Here is a 23634-nt window from a genome sequence, read left to right on the forward strand (position 1 = left end):
AGTGAACCCAGATCAGGTCGCCTTTTGGACTCTGCACAGCCCCCGACGAGTGGACGACGCGTGCAGCCATGACTGAGAATGAGCCACAGACGGTCGCCAATCCGCAGAGGCTGAATGTGGACCGCATCCGCTGGTTGAGCCGGGCCATGGAAGACCTGCTGGTCAACCCGTACGACGAGATGCGGCGCAGCCTGCACATCATCCGCGACTGCTTGATGGAGTCGCACAACATCGCCCGCGTTCTCGTCGCCTGCCTCGCCAATGTGCAGCAGTACATCGACGTGGTCGACTATGCCAAGGACTTCGAGAAGATGGGCGGCTTCCAGGTACCCCTGTGGCGGGCGTCAAGCGGGAAAGATGGCGCAGAGGCGCCCAGGCAGGTTGTACCAGCAGTTGGACGGGCATTAAGGTTGAGGGGTTTTACTGGAGGACGGATTTCTGCGCAGGGTTCGTACTTGAATCCTTTCACACCACTACATCGCTTCTGTCCAATGCCCTATAGTGGCGCGCCACTATCGCTTAGGATCGCAGTCATGAAAATTTCTGCCAGTTATCTTAATTCATAATCACTGGGATCATTTCTACCTCTAAATGAAAATGTCTCCCAGCCCTCGGTTGGGTCTTGACGTCACCGCGGCGGCCCCAAGCACGTGTGACGTCATCGTCACGTCATTTACTTGTTATAAACGAGGAGATGTATTTATTTCCGGGAATTAAAAAAAACGATTTTATACGTCCAGGTGGTAGAAATTATTCCGGAGCCCTCCACTACGGCACCTCATTCTTCCTCTTCTTCTTTCACTCCCTCATTTATCCCTTCCCTTATGGCGCGGTTCAGGTGTCCAACGATATATGAGACAGATACCACGCCATTTCCTTCCCCCCCCCCAAAAAAAAAAACAATTATTATTATTATTACGTCCACGGAGGGTTCGTTTCGTCTACACGCCTTTCAGTGGCATGTTTCATCCGCAAGTATTCAAAAGCGGGCTTGGCCACGTGGTCTTCACCCCTGTGCTTTACGTCCTTGTGCGGTCTGGGCGTCGGAAAATAACGATGCAGATCGGCCTATTCCTGGTGGTCTTAACTGCTTGTTAGGGTTCTACTCACGGTGTCCTCAAGCGATGAGCTTTACGTCAGATTTGAGTCGCCTGTTCTTTCTCTGCCAGGTGTTCCCAGAGCTTCTCGATTACCCGAGCTCGCTGGTGCGCATAGAGACTTGCGCACTTATCGCCGAGCTGGTGCAGAACAACCCGCACTGCCAGCGGGCGGCCCTGCTCAGCACACGCCGCCTGCTGCGCCTCCTGGACTCCGAGCCGGACGACGAGGTGCGCTGCAAAGCACTGTACGCGCTGTCGTGCATGGTGCGCCAGAACAAGGCCGCCTACGGGAGTTTCGAGAAGCTGGGAGGCCCCGTGCTGCTGCGGAAGATCCTCTTCGAAGCCACCAACAGGCAAGGCTACTTTCCTCCCGTGCCGTGCAATCTGTCACGTCGTGAAGCCTCGATGGCGATTGCGTACGAATGTGAACGAGGCTGCGACAGGTCCGCTCACAATGGTGGCCTCATGCATGCTCCGGTGAAATGAAAGGTCGGAGAAATATAGCGTGAAATATAAGCGCCGTGTAACGTATTGTCTGTGCGCATGGCTGGAAGCGCACTTACAGGAACCGGAAGAACAGTCATCAACAGGACAGTACAGACGTTGCGCTGTGCATCAATGAGGCGATTGGCTTGTGGGACAAGCCACGAGCGGGGGGGGGGGGGGGGGGGGCTCGTTAAAGTGTATGTAGTACTTCACAAAAGGTACATACTCCAATGGACGTGTTCGATTATATTTCCACAAGATTGCGCAAAGACAACGGGACATAGGATTAAGCAATTAACGCGACAGTGGCGGTTGTACCAACTGGGAGATTTTATTAGTCTATATAATCTATTAAATAATGATAATGATGGATTGGAATGGCGCATGAGCAGCTTGGCCAGAGTGCCATGACACAAAGTGTATTTGTCGACTCAGGGTGGGGTTAGCGACCCATTTCAAAAGTATTTCGCCCCAGATAAGCCGAGCACCAATCCAGGTTAGAGCTTGTACCCACTGTGCCACCGGTGGGTACTCGGCGGCACTGAGGATCTAACCACGCACTCCCTCATGCGAGGCGGATGCTAAAACCACTGGACTCCTCCTGCGGTGAAAAAAATCTATAAAATAACTACTATATATACTATATAAAATCAACTGTCTGATAAGACAGCCATTTATTTTCTAGAAGCGGCAGTGTAGTGTTAAGTGTTCCTTCCATTTTCCCGTTATCTTCGTGCTAACCTTGTGAAAATAAATAGTATTCCCGCCTTTTGCAACACCTTTAGTAAACCACACTCATGTGTCCAAGTGTCGAAGACTACTTTACCCCCCCCCCCCCCCCCCAAGGGACGAACTGGTCAGCGTATGGTTTCGAGGTATACAGGTATAGTTTCTTCGATCATATTACGTGTCGCGCCTGTCAATGAGGCACCTCACACATGCCAGTGGCCCTGTAGACTTTCCTTTCCTCGTCACTGACAGCGTCTTCGCGAGACCTCCCTTCACCTCAACCTCGTCTCCCACGCAGGCGGCTCAAGACCAAGGCGAGCTTCCTGGTTGCAGCTCTGTGCAGCCAGGAAGACGGCTTCCGCGCCTCCCTGGCGGCCTCGGATTTCGCTCGCGACGCTTCCGAGCTGCTGCCGCGTGTGGACGGCGACTGCCGGCAGTTCCTGCTCAGCGCGCTGCTCACGCTGGCCACGCGCTCCCCGCAGCCACTGCTCAAGGAGGAGCCCGCCAGGGACGCCCTGGCAGCCACACTGGACGGCTTCATCCGGGAGCACGGCGGCGCGGCCCAATACCAGGAGGAGGTGCAGTACTCCTCCGAGATACTGGACCTCATCCGGGGACGCATCGAGCTGGCGCAAGGCGCTCCTCATGCTCCTGTTGCAATACATTGAACGTTGGTACGATAACGGATTAGTCTATGAAAAAACTCGTGAGAAATTTGCTCCCGCAGTGTGTCTGCGACCTTTTCCTCTCTACGTACTGAACCGATCCTGTTGCTGCCGGTGTATTCGAATAGGCGGGCACACTTGCGTCCCAGTTCCTTTTTTTTTCCCTGATTCCCCAACTTATGTGTGACTTCATTGTGAACGTGGCTTCAGGGTACACGCAACCTGTGCCGAGTATCGTGTACTGTACAAAAACACTAATTTTTGAAGAGGCATCTCCAGTTCGGGAATAAAACGAAACTATATGATTTTAGCGAATAATCATTAACGGTGTCTCTGCATGTACTTCAGGCGGAGCTTAAGCGTCCCCCTTATTATATTCTAACTTACCATGGATCCCGCTAATTTTGTGAACTTGTGCTGGAGAAACCCGGTTAGTCAGCTTCACCAAATTAGCTCTTGTAGTACTTCCATCACAGCGGAAATGCTACCTTCGCCCCGTCGATATTCGTAAACCATGAGGTATAATTCATGCTGTTAGGCATACTTTTTAGATGTAAATTTAAAAGGCGTTTAAAATTTCATAATCGTATGAACCTAATAAAGAGCAGGACATAAAAAACGTAGTCATTATATGCTCCTGTTTCATTGTACATATACTGAGGTGTTCAAGCATATCACTACATAAAATAGACCTGTGTCTTTTCCTTCCACGTAAGTGATTTTGTTGTGGCCGGGTTATACTTTTTAGCAATTGCAACATTATAGTGTAACTAATGATATATTTGTTCGGCTCGCCATAAACAAGCGGCCCCACATTTCAGTCCCTGACCTTTGGACCTCCTGTATTTGTGTAGCCCACATCACGTGCGCGTTTCTTTTCACCGTGTTATAAATAAACTGATCGAAATCGATTGATTGCCTGATATGCGAAAACCTCATTTCCTCTTTTGTCACAGCTGGACACCCAATACTTCATTGTGCACCAAGTCACTGGCTCCGTTTCCTTGCAGCGAAGGCTGCTATACGAAGCTCATCTCAGTCCAACGTTATCCGTATCCATAGCTGGCAACGTGGCTACAGTGGCTAGTCACTGTTGTCGCCTTGGTGACATGGCACATACCCACGGCGGGGATTGGCCAGGGTTCAGTGAGGAGACACCATAGAATAGCGTAAACTAGTGTCAACCTAATGATTGAGCCTTGGGTGAAATTTCAGAGTAATTTAAAAGAAAAGGAAGAAACAAAATATCGGGAGAGAATATCTGAGAATTAAATAATTAACGCAGCCTGAGCGCTCCTCACGCGCCCGGGACCGCTTTGTCTTCTTTGCTGCTCGGTGTCTCGTCCCGCGGGGATGTAGGCTGTTAATTGCAAATAAAATTGCAAATTAAAAGCACGAAAATAAAAAGAATGACCGAGAAGATATGGGGAATTTACGAATGAAATATCCCATCATTCACCTATTAAAAAAATGAAAGAAAGCTGCTACATTCAATAGCAGGAAACCCGAACAACTGCGCTGTAATAACGTATTACCGAGTATTTTTAGAGCTCACGATTAGTTCTGTGCACTGCACAGCAGATCATGAACATTAGCTCTTTCTTTCTCTGCTGTTGAAACAAAGGAGTTAATACACAACAGCATCCACCCATGCGCAGCCATAAGCTGTGCTGCCTCCAGGGAAACGGTCGGAGGGAAATTCATGCGCGTTGTCACGCTAATTCAGGATTGGTAGAGAGGGTGGCGACGTCACACGTTGAGCTGTGAAATGAAAATGAATAAAGCTCGAGTTAAACTGTGACAGTGAGATCGTAGTATTACTGATATGGATATAAGAATGTAAATTAAATTAATAACGCTGGAAAGGTAATTAGTTCCAACCTACGGTCTTTGGGCTAAGAGTCAGACACGCTACCCCTAAGTCACTGAGGCACGCTCGTTCGACCTGTTAAAGGCAGACTGTGTGTGTCTTGTGTGTCATGTTGTATAGTATGCCTTAATTGTGATGTGAGCTAAGGAGTGTACGTGATTAGATAGAGAAACCTATTAAGAAAGAAAGTACTCTTAACGCGGTCAAGTCATACCCTTAAGGTGGAGCATAAGCGTCGTCGTCCACCCCCCAATTTTTATCTACATTGTAAGCATACTCCGACGACCACTGTGAGAGCTACTTAGGTGCCTCGAACACGCGGTGCGTGAGGCAGCGCTGTCCGGCCCGGTTGCCCCAAAGATTTCAACATTTCATCCGAAAACGCCGTGTGAGTGGAGCAGTCGGTTGGTATCGCTTCGATCCGAGCCACATTTGCTTATCGCTCTTTCACACCGTATTCACTACAGTTACTCAGCATGCCTCACTTGCACCAGCGGTACTAGATACTTGTTATAGTCTCCTGTGCCTTAATTTGCACCTTCCCAAACTATGGGTCAGCGCATAACTTTCGCTACGTCCGAGACAGTAGAAGGCTTTTTTTTTAATGCGACAGCATTATATGACTCACGAGTCACGAGAGGAAAAGTTGTCCGCAGAATCTGTCACCAGAACTTGTCCGCAGACCGTGGTACCGGAAGTCAAGTGACGTCATAATCGTGACGTAAGTGTGATAATAGTTATAAAACTGATGTCGGTGTAGTATGGCGTAATGATAGTTAATAAATACCGGATATAAGGAATGCCGTAGTATGTCGCAACTAGAAACCGGATATAAGAAAGTGTCACATGAGCTAGGATGATTTTCAAAAAAAGGATCGGATATAAGAAAGTGTCGTAGTGTGCCGTAACTGGAAACCGGATATAACCAAGTCTCTTAATATGTCGTAAATAGAAACCGGATTCAACGAACTGTCACGTAACCTAGGATGACTTTCAGAAATACCGGATATAACGTTGTTCCTTAGTATGCCGTAACTAGAAACCGGATATAACGAAGTGTCCCGTGACCTAAGGTGTCGACTTGAAAAAGTTGGTCATCCAAAAGTCACGTGATTTAGGTTTGCTTGCAAAAAGGATGACGTCATCATAAAGTAACGTGACAGGATAATTTTTACTTTCGCATTTCCCCGGTCTAGCTGACTGTACTGCTCTCAAACTTTTATTGGCTTGATACGCACGTTACCCTTCCCCATTTTTCTGCTCTCCCCTTTTCAGATGTTGGCCCGTGGGTGGCAGCAGTTTGTATATGTGGCCTACATAGCGAGTTGAGATTGAGACCCCTGTACAAGGAGCGTAATCACGGCGTCCGGTGTATGACGGGTGATTTGGCATGTATGCAGGAAAGACAATATTTTCGACGTCACGACTCTCGTTAATTGACAAGCTGACGTTAGAGTAGGACGTCTTTATCGTTGAATAGGCTGGGCCAGTGTGGAGGCTCACTGGATGGCTGCATAGATGACGTTGTTGTGCTTTATCATTGATGCAGTGCGTTGATGAAATGACTGACGATACCAATAAGACTAATTGGCCTTCAGCATCTTGGGGTGGAAAGAAACCAGTCAGGTCGTGTGGTAAGAACCGTGCTTTTTAAGACACCATGACATCAGAGTGAAAGCCGCCGGGGTGATGATGATGATGATGATGATGATGATGAAATTTTATGGCGCAAGGACAGCTTTGGCCAAAGAGCGCCATGGCACAAGGTAGCTTTCATTCCACGAGGTAGGGTCAAAGACCCATTTCCCAAGCATTTCACCCTAAACGAGCCGAGCACCAGGCAGGGGAAAGCTTGTACCCATTGTATCACCGGTGGGTACCCGGTGGCACTGGGGATCGAACCCCGCACCTCCCGCATGTGAGGCGGATGCTCAAGCCCTTGACCAAAGCTGCGGTTTACTCGCCTGGGTGGCTCAGTGGTTATGGCACTCGGCTGCTGACACGAAAGACGCGGGTTCGATTCCGGCCGCGGCGGTAGAATTTCGATGGAAGCGAAACTCTAGAGGCCCGTGTACTGTGCGATGTCAGTGCACGTTAAAAAAACCCCAGATGGTCGATATTTCCGGAGCCCTTCACTGCGGCGTCCCTCATAGCCTTAGTCGCTTGGGGACGTTAAACCCCCATAAACCAAACCAAACCAAACATCGGACGGTGGCTAACATTTTTCTGCCAGTTTGCAAAGCGCCGACGTGAGCGTACAGATCGGAGTTTGCCAAGGTCCGCCCGGTTGTTATGCACTGTGTTCGGAGCAAAAATCGGAATGAATTGGGTTTTACTAAGCAACAAGGGGATCGGCGCATATATAGCTCCTAACCGACCCATCACTGCTTTTTTTTCCTCCACTGAGCACCCAAACAGACTTGCCTGTTTTCGGGCGCGAATGCGTACATTCTAGCACCCTGGGAAGGATACCGGTAACAATGCGACATAATTTCAGAATTGAAGATGGGGCAGCTTGAAGTGATCTAATATCATGCAAAAAAATGAACGGGCGTGAGCTTATGAGAGTTCCAGCATATATACGTGCGTGCGCCAGCGTGTTTTGCTTGCCTAAAAATTACTATGCGCACGAGTCCTGAACACCGCGAACTGTCTTGATTAAAAAAGCTTCTCTGCGCATGCGCCATAAGAGGAAATTTCCCGGTTCCTTCGTATTTCGGCCTCGCTGAAAATAAATGTGTGCGGTTCAAAAATGTCATCGTCCAATGCACAGGCGCGGAACTACCTAATCCAATAGCTTCCTTCAACGGCAAAAAAGGTGATCCGACACCGCATGGCGCTGCCTGCGCGCAAACCGGTGCTTGTATCGCTTGTTTCAAGACGAAGTCAAAGTGATCAGAGAAGGCATACGCGAAGGCAGCCATGAGCAAGGCCGCGGGCGCTCATAACAAGACCAGCATGGCTCCAAAAGCATCGGGACAGAGCAAGCCAACTGCGAACACTGAAAAGACGGGGAAGGTGATAGCTGGAGCGGCGGCGACCGAGAACGAGCTGGACGCACCGTACTCGCCCCCCTGCACGAGGTCCCAGAGGGAACGTTTCGAAAGGCAGCTGAAGGACCAGAAGCCCTTGCCGGAGCGTCGCAGGTCTTCGAGAGCACGACCGGGGGTCGAAGGCGGCCGTTCAGCCTTCACGGATTTGGGTAACGTTGCAAGGTCGAGCGCACCGAAGAAATCTCCGCTACCTCTGGAAGAACCCGATGCGCTTTCTCTGCCAGCGACACCACCAATGCTGAGGAAACCTGCCGGTGTGCTTAAGAGGTACAATGAAGTGCGGAAACCTCAACAAGGGGTGAGTGCTCCGACAGCTCGGATTTAGTCACCTGGCAGTGTACCGTGCAGAAATTCACAATTCCAGTTCACTGCCATCCCACCATATTTGCTACAGATGCAGTGCATTTCGAACATTATAGTTATCATTCCACATGTTCCTCGCGTTTTTTTTCTTTGCCTTGTCACGGCCGTCTGACATCAGTAACAGGCGAGTAGTATTATTGATGTGTTCACTGCTTCCTGCTGATAAGCGGAAAATACAAGCACTGGGCGATGGCTTTCAGACTTGTGTGTGTGGTTGGCTCGCGAGCGTGTAAGAGTAGGCCGCTTGTGAAAGTTTTCGCCTCGCGGTTCGGCGTCATTACTAAGCTTTCATTCTGGTATACACTTAATAAAAATAAAGGTAATCAGTTCCCGGCTTAGTGCATGCTGCGAGGTCTCAAGTCTCAATTTTATCAAGCGCAGCTGTGGAAAAAAAAAAAACTCTGTTGCGGCAGTGCCTTGCCTGCGCGTCACGCACAAATGCCAACAGGCACCTAGGGGAGTTTACAATTGTCAGAGTCCTTTGTGACCACGCAAGCCATGCGCGCCAGTGGCCATGCCTCGGGCACGGATTGTCGGCGGGAGAGGCGAACACCAAAGGCGGCTGGCTGCTTGAACCGATGTTCGCTAGTACAGAAAAACTCTTGTCTAGAAAGCGTTCTGGGCGTGTTTCGGGCTGAACTCGCGATACCAGGCGATAACATTTCGTTAGAAATTGTCTGCAAGTATCACGCAGTTACTCATAAGATTTCATCGTCATTTTTTGCCTTTTTGGTCGCAGTGGTTTTGGCAGCTGCCGAACGGATTTCGGTCGTTCCTAGACATGTTTTTGCCCTCTGTTCGAGATGCTTGGGTCCTTCCTTTCGATCTATTGTGTGGGTTCAGCCAGCTCTACTGACAGCTTTAAACTTGGTAACACGGTCGTAGCACTGAGCCGGGCACTGGCCCATAAGTGTATGGGTAAAATAAAATGCGTTGGATTCACTGCGTTGTGTGTTTCTCTGCCTTTTTCGCAGGCCCGGTTTGTGCGCAATGACAGTCCCTACCCGAAATCGCTCCTACCGCCTTCGGACACGAGCACATCTGACGACGACTGAACTCGCACAGAGCGGCCATGATTTTTAATATTAAAGCATTTTAATTCTGAACGATCGTATGTGTAGATAAATAAACCTTATTTTAAGCTCTGTACAGTTTTGAAGGTTTTGGGCACCTCGTTGGTTTTATCTTTCTCGCTGCTAGTATCAATCGGTGGGCACGCATGTCTGCTGCGGTTGCTCCTAAAGACCCTAGAAATCTGATCTAGGGACTTTAGTTGCACCCAGCGTTTGGCGGGTACACCTGATTTTTTTAAATTTTTTATACGCGTTTCGAAATTTCTAGGCCTAACTTCGCACCATCGTTGGCGTCCCTTGCGTGGTCTCGTTGCTCGTTTCCAAGGCCGCTCTCTGAGGGGTTTGCAAAATCTACGCGAGGATCGACGTTTGAAAAGCGAGGGCCGGTCAAAGTAAAAGTAAAAAGTCAAAGACCAGCGAGCTCATTTACTGACATCTGTAGCAGGCAATCAGCTGCGATGTTCTCGGCGTTGTGAGCGATAAATCACGGGCATGGCTATGGCAGGGGGTGCCCAGAGAGCAACCTGTCGGAGGCAGGTGGGCGACCGGGGTCACGTGACCTTGCGGCGTCATCACATGTCCACCGGATTGTGAGCAAACTGTACACCTTGGCAGGTGACAAATTAATGATTGGTCGCTCGGGAAGAGCAACCTGAGCCGCACAAGGCCCACCGCTGGGAGTACATGCCATGGCAGGGCAGTGGCGCATCGCTTAACCGCTGCACAGCTGCGCCAGGAAGGGTATAGGACTCCCAGGGATCCATGAATGTAAAGTAGGGAATGACCTGCATATAACAGGAGTTAACCTATTACGCTATCGCGTCATACACTTAAGGCGGAGCTTAAGTGTCACCTGCAATTTTTTTTTCACCAATCAGTGGTGACCGCAGAAAGGGCCAAGTTGGCAGCGTGATAGGAAGGAGAGATTAGTAGTGAATCTGCTTTTTTGTTGTCGTAAGTAGGGCGAAGTTTCGCATGCAATTTTAATAATAATAATAATTGGTTTTGGGGGGAAAGGAAATGGCGCAGTATCTGTCTCATATATCGTTGGACACCTGAACCACGCCGTAAGGGAAGGGATAAAGGAGGGAGTGAAAGAAGAAAGGAAGAAGAGGTGCCGTAGTGGAGGGCTCCGGAATAATTTCGACCACCTGGGGATCTTTAACGTGCACTGACATCGCACAGCACACGGGCGCCTTAGCGTCTTTCCTCCATAAAAACGCAGCCGCCGCGGTCGGGTTCGAACCCGGGAACTCCGGATCAGTAGTCGAGCGTCCTAACCACTGAGCCACCGCGGCGGGGTGCATGCGATTTTCTCAGCCACTGTTCCCGGATGGGCAATCTGCACGCTGTGCTTCCAGAATAAGTACACTCGCAGCAAGAATGCTCTTTACGACCAGAAACATGCGAAGACATGGTTGTTACAGTCGTCGCAGTGAACAGCGATATAAGAAAAGCGGCTCGTATTTTTCGCAGTTAGCACCCGGGAACTCGGACAAGGGGTATAGCTATTATGGCCACACTTCGCAAACTATAAAACACGGAGTGAAAAAGGCACTTTCAGTACGTTAGTGCACTAATGGGGGGTCAGCGAAGCGACCAGAACAGTTGTTCTGAATTTTATGGAAGCTCAACCCCCCGCAAGCGCACGTGACCTCACGGCCGAGACCGGGGTTTCGTCGACCAGTGATTCTCTAGTGTTTAAAGGGCACCTGACAAATGCTACGGACCACGGCTTCACGATTGTCCAAGTTGGGCTCCGTGTAACGGTTCTCGTCATAAAAAAAAAAATCAGTGGACGTTGGCCATTGTAGTAATGCGAATTTCAGCGACAGATGGGAAGGTGCAAAATACTGACGTCACTCGGAGTACTTCCTAATACTGGATAGCGGTCACAGAGATATAAATATGTCTGTTGCTTTCGGGCTGCTCCCCGGGCAAGCTAGATCCAGCGAAACTTTTTTTTTTTTTGTTGAGAGCGTAGGGGTAGCCGCATGCAGTAACCACTCATGGGGCGTTGGAGTGGAAGAGTAGGGGTTCAGGGTATACGCGTGTGTCATGATCGCTCGTCCGTCTGCATAATGCTGGTGACCACGTGACACGTGCGGCGAAGGAAACGTTGCAGGGGGGAGAACGAAATGAAGAGGGGAGAGGTATGAGGAACAACAGCGAAAGGGAGAGGACAAGTGCGAGAAAGACGAGAAGAGCATGGTCAATGACAGAATGGTTAGCAGAACGTGCCGCATACATCTGTTGCTGTAAAAATTATACTGCAGAGATCAACGCACTTATGTTGAGGGCTTATATCTGCAAGTTAAAACTGTATTTTCAAAAGCCCTTGCTTCGATTGTGTGTCAAGTTGTTTATATATATACTTACCTAAATAACTGAAGAGCCACTTGACGACGTCAGCCCTGTCACGCAGAATGGCAACCTCTTTTAACATACCAAGTTCGGGCCGACATCGCGCTACATATTTGTTTTTAATTAATGGGCTTTTTTGATAACAGGATAGCTTTGCGGCAAGAAATTCGCCATTGTTCAAAGCATCATTCGTTGTCAAAGCAGTGGAGCCAAATTTGCGGGTCTCATATCGTGAAATTTCGTTACATCGGCACAAGGACACACCGCGCTGGCCAATAATACACCTGCGAATGCAGAAGAAAGGTTCTGTGCAGAGCAGCGCATAGCAGTGCAGAGCAGCGCTTTATCAATATATTTTTTTCTAATGCGGGAGACAATCTGCGCTCCTAAATAAAGTAATGCTGAACAGCACGGACACTGAACTGAACCTGTCATGGCCTGTCTGTATAAGCTCGCCACGGTGCTGCAGAGCTGCTATGAAGCCCTCCTTTTGAACGCGTCGACGTCATGGGTTCGATATCTTGCTTTTGAAACCGAATTCTGATGTGGCGAAGTGCAAGGACAGCGACGTACTGCGATTTCCTGCCAGGAACCCAGAGGTAGAAACTATCCCGTAGCTCGCCGCTAACGCGTCTTTCGCGGGTCACAGAGCAGGTGTAGAAGAGATAGGACATAAAAAGACATGAATGAATGAGGTATCCCGTTTATTTCGTCTTCGGCACCCGGACGCCAGGTTCCGTGTTAAAACCCACTTTACAGCCATTGCAATTTAAACGAGTTTTTCCCACCAACACTGGCTGGCCAGCCCCCGAGCTTTGAAGCGCCAACGAAAGCAAATTATACTTGCGTGTGGGTGCCCCTTGTTCCATTGCGCAAAGAAACCGGAGAAGTAAGTAAGAGAGAAAAGTGCCAAAGAACCACTGGGTGGCCAGCTGCGTCGAGGCCACCCTATACAAAACGCGACATGGTGATGCACATTTGATTGTTCATACTTAGTCCAGCCCAGACTCCATTCCTTTCGTTTACGCAGGACTGTGAAGGAACGTACGGCGCCTTCCGAAAGCTGTGAGGCCACCCAAAGTGTGTTCCCTTGCACTTGAACTTTTAAAGAATAAGCAGCAGTTGCCCATTTCATTCTGCTATGTGCCTAAACATTTTTAAAATAAATTAATTGTCCTCTTGCAGTTCGACGAACTCTCACTCGTATCGTGTTACCGGACAGCTTAATGCTGGTGGACCTTTTTAGAAGAGGAACATCGTCATGGGCGCGAAAAGAACGAAGCACTGCGCAGCGACTGCAACATGAGTCAACCAAAGTGTGTGTGATTAAATTCGATAACCAAGGACTGTTATGCTGCGTTCCCCTTGGCTTGCCAGCGCTCCGCCAGGAGCTCTACTTCTTTCGTATTAATTTCCAAAATCAGGTGTTTGTTTTGAGTTGGCCAGCTGTACGTGAGACTGAGCTCCGCTAAGTTTGAACAAGTTTAACCTAACATTAAGCATTATTTTGGCATCCGTGCGGCCTTTGAGGAGTGATCAAAACTGCAACGCTGTCGCTTGTGACGTCTTGTCCATCGCACTTTATCGCCTGGACCCCGCTGGGCAATCTAGCGATCAAACTCCTTCGTGACTCGCTGCCGCCGCGACTGTTGGCCATCTCAAGAAGACAGTTGTGTTCGCGTTTGATTCCAAGCTGGCAATGCATCTGATATTCAGTGAAGTTTCTAACACTTCGTCGGTGCAGAGTAAGGAGGAGTAGGAGGGGAGAAGGTACGCTGAAATCTCCTTAATTCTAACTCGCTTGACTCGAACTTTCGGTTTACTCAAACTGGCTGCTTGGACCAATCAAACAGCCCATACACGAAGGGGGAGCCCGATCAGGCATACTTCAAATTTCGCCTAATTTAAATACATTTTTGCTCTCGATCGAGTTTAAATAATCGAGGTTGGACTTGGTAACGACTTTAATTGCTACTCCCAAAATTACCAGAACCCAGATTCGGACCTCTTGGGCAGCGTGAGTCGGATATGGCATACCACCTTGCCTGCGCAAAGCCTACTGCCTTCACCATGAGGGAGTGGCAACAGAGTGATTTCAGGAACAAGGCTGGACGCCTAACCAACCGGACTGATCTCTGCGGGGCGCTGGTTGCAGTGGAACTGGAAAATAAACCGAGATGAGTAAAAAGGGAGTAAGATATCTCCTCTGACGCACTCTCTTTTATAAAAGGGAATGCGCTAGAGTACGGCTTACGCCCTTTCTACTCACATGTAGGCGTGTTCGTGTAGAGAGTGTAGGAGCATCAGGCCATGCTGTTTTGACCGGTTGCGCCAGTGCATGCAATGGCAAGCAGAAGGGAGACCAGAGTAAAGTAAAACTCAACTGACAGCGGTTCCCACCATCATTCCGCCCGGCCTTTGCAGTATCCCCTTGACAGTGGGTTTTTATTACCCTGTCTATGCCTGTACGCCCTATAACTGAAAATAACAGAATAAAAAACAATGTAACGCAGGAAAAGAAACAAGAAGGGAGGCGCAAAAAGGGCGCGGTGGAACGCGTCCCACTACGCTCCATGGCTGCCAGCTTTAACCCGTCCGAAGCGAAGCGCATGTCCTCGAAGATGATCGAGCCCTTGCGCTTCCCGGGCAGTCGAGGTGCTCTCGGTGGCTCTTTTCTCCTCCGTCAGGGGCAGTATCCGTACTTCATGTCCTGGACGAAGCTGTCCTCGCGGTCGTACAGGCTCTGGCAGTACTTGGTGTTGTCGAAGGCCCCGTTCACGCCCCCGTATTCCTCGGGCAGGATGCTGGGCGGCAGGTGCTGGTGCAGCGAGGCCATGTCCGAACCGTGGATGTGTATCTGCGAAGAAGCGGAGGGGGTGAAACTTGTGCTGCGTCCACTGTGCTCAGAGACTCTGTGGGGGAGTACAGGCGGTTGCTCCTCGGCAATCTTTAGGTTGCCCGCGCCTGCATGGAGCACCCCCCCCCCAAAAAAAAAGCAGTACAAATAAATCAAAATTGCCGGTTCACTGACCCTGTTGATGTTCTTGGTGGTGAGGAATGGCTTGGCCAGCGAGAAGAACACGTTGAACACCGACGGCTGGTAAACCACGTGCACCGCCTTGAATCGCGCTGGGAGGCAGTCCTGTTCAGGTGAAAGGTACCAGGCATGCAAACAATGTTGTTCAGCAGTGCAGGTACAAATAGTTTTTGTTAAATAAGGATATCGGTCGCTCAACGAAAAAAAAAAAGGGGGGGGGGGCATGAGGTGGAAAGACATACTATGAAATGTGCAAAAAAAAAGAAAAAAAAACGGTGGAAAGAATGCTAGCGATGAGAGAGCGATGTGAGTGAATGCAAGAGCCGCATGCAGTGATCTCGTGGAATGTTTACTTCCAGAACGCGACCTGCTTTGAATGCCAGCCTCGATAAGGATGTCACTTGTGTCTCCAGTCGATTCGGTGATGCCCTCTACCTGCCTTCGTAGGACGTAGGACTGTAATTTCTGGCGACACTTTTCCGGATACATTTGTCTGGTATCCTAAAAGAAATTCCTATGAAGTCATTATACATGATGCATAAATATAAAGAAGGGGTCTCAAGTTTCGACCGCAGGAGTAGGTGCGTCTACAAGCTTTAATTCTAACTTCAAATTTAAACCTGATGCCCCCCCCCCCCCCTCTACCCTTCAAGAACACCTTTTTTTTTTAGTGAAGAGCTCAATATTTCTTGGCAACTACCTGTCGTTGAATAGACACTGAGGTTAACTCCATCTAATTGTCGTTCTCAGTGAAAACTCATTCTGTGGCTCATTCTGGCCGTGTTGACGTTTATTCGCCAGCTAAAGACTCATCTAAAATATTCCCGTCAGTCAATTCAAACTCGTGACGTTCTTAACGAAAATAACGAGTTTCCACCATTTTGAAGTGAATGGCGGAGTAGCGTAGCCCCAGTGATCCGCGAGAAAAAGTCGGTGTCGCCGCACGCGTTTTAGTTGCGATATCGGCCGGTGATGGCGACACTTGCGCTTCGTTTGTTTGTTTTTCTTAAATAAAAGCTTTCTTTTCGGCGAAAGTGGTCTGTTTTCGAATAGAAAGTGGTATCCTATACCGATACAAGCAAGCCCAATTATATTTGTTCTCAGTGTCCCTTTAAAAGCACTTGAAATAGTCAGCTTCTGAAAACTCCGCGCAGTTATATATAATATATAAACTGCGGCACTACATATAATTTCCTAGGCCTTTGCTAAACTGCAGGGCTTTCCTTCGACTGTCTTTCGCTACATTCAATAATAATTGCAGGATTCATCTGTGTTTTCCTCCTATAATTGCAGGATTAATGTGTGTTTTTCCTTTTTTTAATGAACGTTATCTTCCTCCGCGCACTTTCGAGAGAGACCGAAGGAGTGAATTTGGGTGGACGGGAACTGCGTCAAGTAAAAAAGTGCACACCTGTCCCATATTTATGGCGTGGTTACGCAAATATTCATGCGTGATGACTTCGCTCGTAAGGCGGCGTGCAGATTCTCGTAAGTTTCCAGTGATCGAACGAGATGTGTTCCATACCACTATATAATGTGGAGCTGCGCAGTATTCCGCAGGGCTGTCGGGCGTCGAAGCATTTGCTGTATAACGCCGCCGCGGTGGCTGTGTGGTAAAGGCGCTCGGCTGCAGGCCTGAAAGACGCGGGTTCGATCCCGGCCGCGGCGGTCGAATTTCGATGGAAGCGAAATTCGCGAGGCCCGTGTCTGTGCGATGTCAGTGCACGTTAAAGAACCCCAGGTGGTCGAAATTTCCGGAGACCTTCACTACGGCGTCCCTCATAGCCTGAGTCGCTTTGGGACGTTAAATCCCCATAAACCATTTGCTGTATAAAGGTATGCAAATGAAATTTTGTTTGCCTTATTGTTTATGATTCATCCGGCGACCTGTAGGTGATGAGAGTGAATTACTGGCGGTATATATACTCGCCTGCAGCAGGTCGATGGTTTTCCGGACCTGCGAGATGGGGAATGCGAGCAGGTGCTGCAGCCCCCAGCCGCGGCAGTCGAGGATGCAGACCAGCCCGTTCACCTGCACCGCGGGATCCAGGCAGATGTCCTCCAGGCACAGCATGTTGGCCTTCCGCAGCTGGTAGTAGTCGTACTCGCACGGCTTCCAGCAGCCTTAGTTTGTGGACGAAAGGAAGCATGGAATCAAGACGGTGCATCCTCGTATCTTCCCAAGAGAGCTGTTGCCTCTGACATGAGGCATTGACCCAAACGTGTCACATTTTTAGCTACAAAAATGCTGCGCTGTTTATTACATTTTTGTTCTTTCCCACTTAAACATTTCTTTCTTTCCTTAAATATTGTCTTCTCCATGCGCCTAACATATTTTAATGCAAGTGACATCGCATGGTGGTTTCTCGGCACATTAACTTTAATAAGAGAGACTGACTGATTGATCGATTTAAAGACCTGGCGACTAAATTATCGACTGGTCTGCGGCCAAAAATAGATCTCTTGCATGGTCAGCACACAAATAATCACGTAAAAGGGGTTGGTGTTGGTTGGTTTTGGTTTTGGGGGAAAGGAAATGGCGCAGTATCTGTCGCATATATCGTTGGACACCTGAACCGCGCCGTAAGGGAAGGGTAAAGGAGGGAGTGAAAGAAGAAAGGAAGAGAGAGGTGCTGTAGTGGATGGCTCCGGAATAATTTCGACCACCTGGGGATCTTTAACGTGCACTGACATCGCACAGCACACGGGCGCCTTAGCGTTTTGCCTCCATAAAAACGCAGCCGCCTCGGTCGGGTTCGAACCCGGGAACTCCGGATCAGTAGTCGAGCGCCATAACCACTGAGCCACCGCGGCGGGGTTTAAAGGGGCGTCTCGATTCGGAATTTGCGAGAAATACGGGTGTCTGATGAATTAAGTAATAATAATAAAAAGAACAATCTGTGGAATCGGTTACACAGACCTTGCAGGGCAACTGCACAACTTTTTGAGAATTCCGCGAAAATCAAGGATGCAAATCTATATAGGCTGTAGGTAAAGCATGCCAAGTGTTTTTACGCTCGCATTCAAAATACCGACGTATTCGACGATTTAATTTTAGGCTTCTCCTCAATGCATCGGAGGAGTGTGGGCAAGTTCAGCGTGTAATTTCTTTAGCTACAATGTTGAAATGACGTCAGCGCCGTGTCAGTTGCAAGGGTGGTCGAACGGGCTAGTTGGTAATTCATTTCTAGAAAAAACAGCGCCCCCTTAAGACACGGACTGACAGAAATAAGACAACACAGCGCTGTCACAGACATGACCAACCTGGCCAACGGCGCTCGTTTGGCACGCTCAGAGGAAAGCCCAGCCACAGCAGTCTTGCAACGCGTCCGCGAAAAACCGGCTGCTCGACGATTCCGCATTCGATAATTTTGTTGCGCTTCGCCCAGCCGTCCGGAAACGAGCACGTGCTGGGACCGACCGGGTGCGGCGTCCGTTCTCCGCGAGTTTTCTCCGGCCGGTGACTCGCGGAAGTGGCGCAGCACAGCAGCTACCACAGCGGTGCTAAGCGGTGCACTCCGTCGCGCTTCCGGCGAGCATCTGTCCCCCCCCCCCCCCCCCCCCTCATCATCGACGGCCGCGCATGCAGCAATCGGAAGGCGAGGCGTGGCGGAACAGGTGATAACGGATGCGATTGCTTCGAACCACCTCCTCCCCATCTTTCCTCGAGCGCACGTAACAGTTATCCTGTTGGGCGCGTTTTGCTTTTCGCTCTCTCCCTCTCTAACGAGAAATAAACAAACCGTGGTAGTGCCGGTTTTGGCTACGCCCCATCCTTCTCCGGTGAGTGCACTTCCTCCATGGCTGCAATGGCTTATTTGTTTCCTTAACGTTTTCACTCTCGAGAGCGTTTTGCGACTGCCGAGGCTTATGACCAGCCAAGGGGTGCACTGCAGATCGGATGATGGGAGTAGAGCGGCCGGGGAGAAACAGGCGAACCATGTGCAGAGAAAACCAAAAAACAAGAAGAAAAAGAAGAGAAAGAAGCCATTCGTGCGCGACGTAATCACGGCAGTGCATGTAAGGTGTGAGCGTCTATCGAACTACAGCTCAGCGCCTAAGTCTGGCTCCATCGAAGAGGGGTCTCTAATGATTCGAGCACAGGTGGAGAGAGAAATAATTATAGATGAAAATAAAGAAGGGCGCTGACGGCCTGTTTTGCACATCGTTTTAGACAAAGTGGTACAGTTATAGTCTACAAAGAACTGCATACATACAGAATGAAAATAAACAAAATATAGTGCAAACTAGAAATATCGCTAATGTTTTCCGGGAGGCCGGAACGAGAAAGAAAGAGAAGACTGTAAACGGCTTAGAGCCGCCTTGGATTTGAAAAGGCTGGAAGCTTTCTTTACTCGTGAAGGTTGCTGGGGGAAGACTTTCCGCTATGTTCTCCATTCTTATTGGCTAGCCTTAAAGCTGAGTGGACAGCTCTGGACTGACTCGTTCCCTTTTTCTTCCAGCTTTTGAGGAGTGCTGCAGGCCTTTCATTTTTCTGTCTCCGGTTTTAGAAAACATGTTAATTATTCTTCCTAAAAACCTGGGTGAAATTTTCGAAACGATAGAGAGGAAATGTTTCGACCACCACTGAAAAGAAGAATAAAAATGGTTTCCTGCTTCATATTCATGCAGTCCCGACCTTCTATAGCGCGGGAGGTCTAGATCCCTTGTCAATACTGGTGGCGGGTCCGAGACCCCGTGACTTCAAGCGCTAGAACAACTGGTTACAACGAATTTATTCACTCATTGTCCAATTCGCTTCTCTACTTGGTTCGTAACCACTGCGGCTACAAAAAATACGAAACTATAGCATAGTTGTCTCATTTAATAACTTCCAAAAAGCTGAAAGCGAATTGAGATGTTCACTTAATTGCTGCTATGTTCCAACATCCACTACCTTACTCTTTATTCGTCAAGACTAACCCCTCTAGAAAGAGAACTGGAGAGAGGGTAGACAGAGACCCGATAAAAAAGCGATGGCCTCCCGCGCCAGCGTTGTATGCCAACGCCAAAGCACAGCAGGTGGACATCCGAATCCCCCTGTCATCTTTCCTCGCGTCGATTTAAAAAAAGAAAGGTAGTCACGGCGCTTTAAAAAAAAAGCTGCCCTTACATTCTATTCAAAAACATCATCACCATTTTTTTTTATCCGCCGCGGTGGCTCAGTGGTTAGACCGCTCGGCTACTGAGGAGAAGTTCCCCGGTTCGAACCCGACCGCGGCGACTGCGTTTCGATGGAGGCGAAACGCTAATGCGCCCGTGTGCTGTGCGATGTCAGTGCACGTTAAAGATCCCCAGGTGGTCGAAATTATTAAAGTGAAAGCTTTACTGGCCGCGAACTTGCGATTTCGCCGTGGCGGTGCTCCGAGGAGGCACATGACGTCACAACGGGCGCCTCGCCGCGGATATTTCTCTCTCTCTCGCTCCCTAGTCACTACTGCGCATGCGCCACTAGTAGAACCGAGCCGCAGGTGTTCCGCCGCTGCGCAGCGCTGCGCCTTTCCTCAAAATCCAACTCAATTTTCAGTTTTCTCTTTCTTCTTTCCCTCCCTGCTTTATCCATTCCTTTACGGCGCGGTTCGGGTGTCCACTGTTAGGATAGGGTAGCGGGGTCGGGCCGGAGAAGGGACGAGGAACATCGCAGACATGGCTACGAAGGGAAAGGCAAGGAAAACTTTATACAAAGACTATTTACATACTGTACAGGTGAGAGCAACTGAGAGTGCTTCTCAGTAAGGGGAGCTTCTTCGCGGTCGGGAGTGTCTCCCAGCAAAAGGTGTCTCTCAAGAGGGGGCTCATTCACCTTCGCGGTGGTTTTCAGGGAATCCTCCCCATGTCCAAATTCGCCGAACTCAACAGCAGGAAGGGAGCGCGAGCACAACACTACCGAGATATGTGAACGGTTACTGCGCCATTTCCTTCCCTCAAAAACCTAAAAAAAAACAAGTAAGCCGACGGCGTTCATAGAGTTCATTGGCGTTGACAACTTTGCTAAGGCCGTTTATTTTCACGAAAGGAAAGGCGCACAAACGGCTCCTTGGGTCAGTGGAGACCTCAATCTCGCTTTCGCTTTGTATATCCTGGATTAGCTGAGCTAATCCACATTAATTTTATTCCGGAGCCCTCCACTACGGCACCTCTTTCTTCCTTTCTTCTCTCAGTCCCTCCTTTACCCCAGCCCTTACAGCGCGGTTCAGGTGTCCACCGATATGTGAGAGATACTGCGCCATTTCCTTTCTCCAAAAGCCAATATATTCATCACCATTTTTCCTCGAACGCGCGCAGCACGATTTCTTCGTCCCTTCCTTCAGGGCGTGGTTCGGGTGTCCCCCCTAAAGTGACATTTGGCACGCCTTTACTGCATATATAAGCCTGATCTATCGGGACGAAACCGCGCGTTTTAGAGCGCCGCTCTAATGCGCCCTCTCGTGGGTTGGACAGCATCGCCATCGTCAGTATAACCAAGCCAAATCATTTATAAATAAATAAATAAACATTGCTGCGATTTGGATTTGAACCCCCAGCTCCGCGAACAGATCTACACTTCGCTGGTCACTGCACGAGAGCAACTAGGACATCGTCGCAGCCGATCACACCGCGTGTTAAACTGCAACACACACTCGCGCTGTGCATTGCACACCGTCGACCTCATCAACTAATATTACTATCGAACGAATATCGCCGCCAGACGTGCCGACGACCCAGCAAAGCAAAACAATGAGCCTAAAGAGCCTGAGACACCGACAGAGCTGAAAAATGAAAATGAAAATTGGTTTTTGAGCAAAGGAAATGGCGCAGTAATTGTTTCACATATCACGGTGGACACCCGAACTGCGCCGTAAGGGAAGGGAAGAAGGTGGGAGTGAAAGAAGAAAGAGCGAAAGAGGTGCCGTAGTGGAGGGCTCCGGAATAATTTCGAACACATGGGGATCTTTCACGTGTACTGAAATCGCACAGCACACGCGGTGGCTCAGTGGTTAGGGCGCTCGACTACTGATCCGGAGTTCCCGGGTTCGAACCCGACCGCGGCGGCTGCGTTTTTATGGAGGCAAAACGCTAAGGCGCCCGTGTGCTGTGCGATGTCAGTGCACGTTAAAGATCCCCAGGTGGTCGAAATTATGCCGGAGCCCTCCACTACGGCACCTATTTCTCTTTATTCTTTCACTCCCTCCTTCATCCCTTCCCTTACGGCGCGGTTCAGGTGTCCAACGATATATGAGACAGATACTGCGCCATTTCCTTTCCCCCAAAACCAATTATTATTATTATTATTTATTACATGGGCGCCTTTGCGTTTCGCCTCCATCTAAACGCGGCCGCCGCGGTCGGGATCGAACCCCGGTACTCCTGCTTACTAGCCGGGCGCACTAACCACTGAGCCACCGCGGCGGGTAATAGACGTTCGGTCAAATTTAGCGTTAGGGAGAATCGTAATCGTCCTTAGAATTTTTTTTTTGTGACGTGTGCTTTTATTGAGACCCGCCGCGGTGGCTCAGTGGTTAGGGCGCTCGGCTACTGATCCGGAGTTCCCGGGTTCGAACCCGACCGCGGCGGCTGCGTTTTTATGGAGGAAAAACGCTAAGACGCCCGTGTGCTGTGCGATGTCAGTGCACGTTAAAGATCCCCAGGTGGTCGAAATTATTCCGGAGCCCTCCACTACGGCACCTCTTCCTTCTTTTCTGCTTTCACTCCCTCCTTTATCCTTTCCCTCACGGCGCGGTTCAGGTGTCCAACGATATATGAGACAGATACTGCACCATTTCCTTTCCCCCAAAACCAATTATTATTATTATTTTATTGAGCTAAAAAACACAAATGCGCACATAGGCACCGCCTTCTCAATAATGAGGAAACATGAGTGAAAAACGCTAAAGTGCGACGAACAAAGCCCGGCGGAGGAAAACGGAATGCATGCGGAGGAGGAGGGATGCAGAGGGCGAGCGCCCCCCCCCCTCCCCCCACTTCCCGCCAACAGAGCGTCGCTCATGCCAACCGGAAGCGGTCAGTCGTCGATCGGATGAGAGAAACCAGGTCCCCTCCCGTTCCTCGTGCTCCGTTTATTTTCACCGCCGCTCGGTCAGAGTGGCCTCCTTGGACGCCGACTCGGCGCAGGCCAGGGGAGAGCACTCGTGACACGGCCCCGTTTGAAAGCTAACCGATTCGTGCTAACGACGCCTCTCCTTTTCACGAAGCGCCCTTGTTTCTTTTTGCCGGCCTCTCCCTTTCACGCCCTCTCCCTCTCTCCGTCCTCGGTGCACTTGAGCTTCGCGAAAGAGGACTCGGGGAATCGCTAGCGGAGAAAGCGGTCCCCTGCAGCCTCCATAGGCATAAGCGGACACACGTGCTTCAAGGGCCGGGTCCGCAAATTTGTCCCGAACGGATAGCTGGGAGAGCTGGATCGGGATCGCGATATTTTGCGAAGAAGTGACGGCGTCCCTTTTCTTGCTTTTTTTTTGTTGTTGCATGCAGAGGTGGGCAACCTCATGAGGTTGACCTCAACCTCAAAATGACCTCAACCTCACGTCGTGAGGTGAGGTTGAGGTGAGGTCGGCGACGGCTTGAAATTTTGTGAGTGAGGTCAAAAAATCAGACATCAACCTCACGCGTGAGTTTGAGGTTGAGTGAGGTCGTCATTCAGTGAGGTCGAAATTTCGAGGTCGAGACTTTTTGCAGTAACCATGTCTTACTACGACGAGTGCCGCTTCCGAAGCGGAGTTGCAGCGCATCACCGCAGTGTTCATGCAATGACGCTTGGTGTTCGGTTTCCCCTGTTTGGACAACCGGATGCCACAGTTCCCTCTTAGCTTCCGGTGCTGCGCCGTAATGTCCGATCAGTCTGAGGTTATAGGAAGACGCACCCCTCTGGTCTTCCCGGAAGGAGTGTTCCTGTCACA

General features: G+C 49.7%; 3 protein-coding genes across 5 annotated transcripts in view; 2 read left to right on the forward strand and 1 right to left on the reverse strand.

Moving 5' to 3' along the window:
• LOC144128470 (hsp70-binding protein 1-like) lies at positions 1-3206 on the forward strand. The gene is made up of 3 exons (XM_077661894.1): positions 1-326; positions 1170-1453; positions 2614-3206. The coding sequence occupies exons 1-3, from the start codon at positions 69-71 to the stop codon at positions 2981-2983; spliced, it is 912 nt and encodes a 303-aa protein (XP_077518020.1). The 5' UTR covers positions 1-68; the 3' UTR covers positions 2984-3206.
• A 4457-nt stretch (positions 3207-7663) lies between these two features.
• LOC144130389 (uncharacterized) lies at positions 7664-9364 on the forward strand. Its single transcript, XM_077664310.1, has 2 exons — positions 7664-8201; positions 9241-9364. The coding sequence occupies exons 1-2, from the start codon at positions 7773-7775 to the stop codon at positions 9319-9321; spliced, it is 510 nt and encodes a 169-aa protein (XP_077520436.1). The 5' UTR covers positions 7664-7772; the 3' UTR covers positions 9322-9364.
• Positions 9365-12374: 3010 nt separating this feature from the next.
• The window catches only part of LOC144128472 (alpha-tocopherol transfer protein-like), a 50452-nt gene continuing 39192 nt past the window's right edge, over positions 12375-23634 (reverse strand). For all 3 annotated transcript variants that reach the window (XM_077661902.1, XM_077661901.1, XM_077661900.1), the window contains exons 4-6: positions 16671-16864; positions 14735-14845; positions 12375-14560 (exon numbers count right to left, since the gene is read on the reverse strand). In XM_077661902.1, the coding sequence (XP_077518028.1) occupies positions 14387-14560; positions 14735-14845; positions 16671-16864 (479 nt within the window). In that variant the 3' untranslated portion in view covers positions 12375-14386. The remainder of the gene's footprint in view (positions 14561-14734; positions 14846-16670; positions 16865-23634) is intronic.

This window comes from Amblyomma americanum, chromosome 4, assembly GCF_052857255.1.
Source record: "Amblyomma americanum isolate KBUSLIRL-KWMA chromosome 4, ASM5285725v1, whole genome shotgun sequence".
NCBI lineage: Eukaryota > Metazoa > Arthropoda > Arachnida > Ixodida > Ixodidae > Amblyomma > Amblyomma americanum.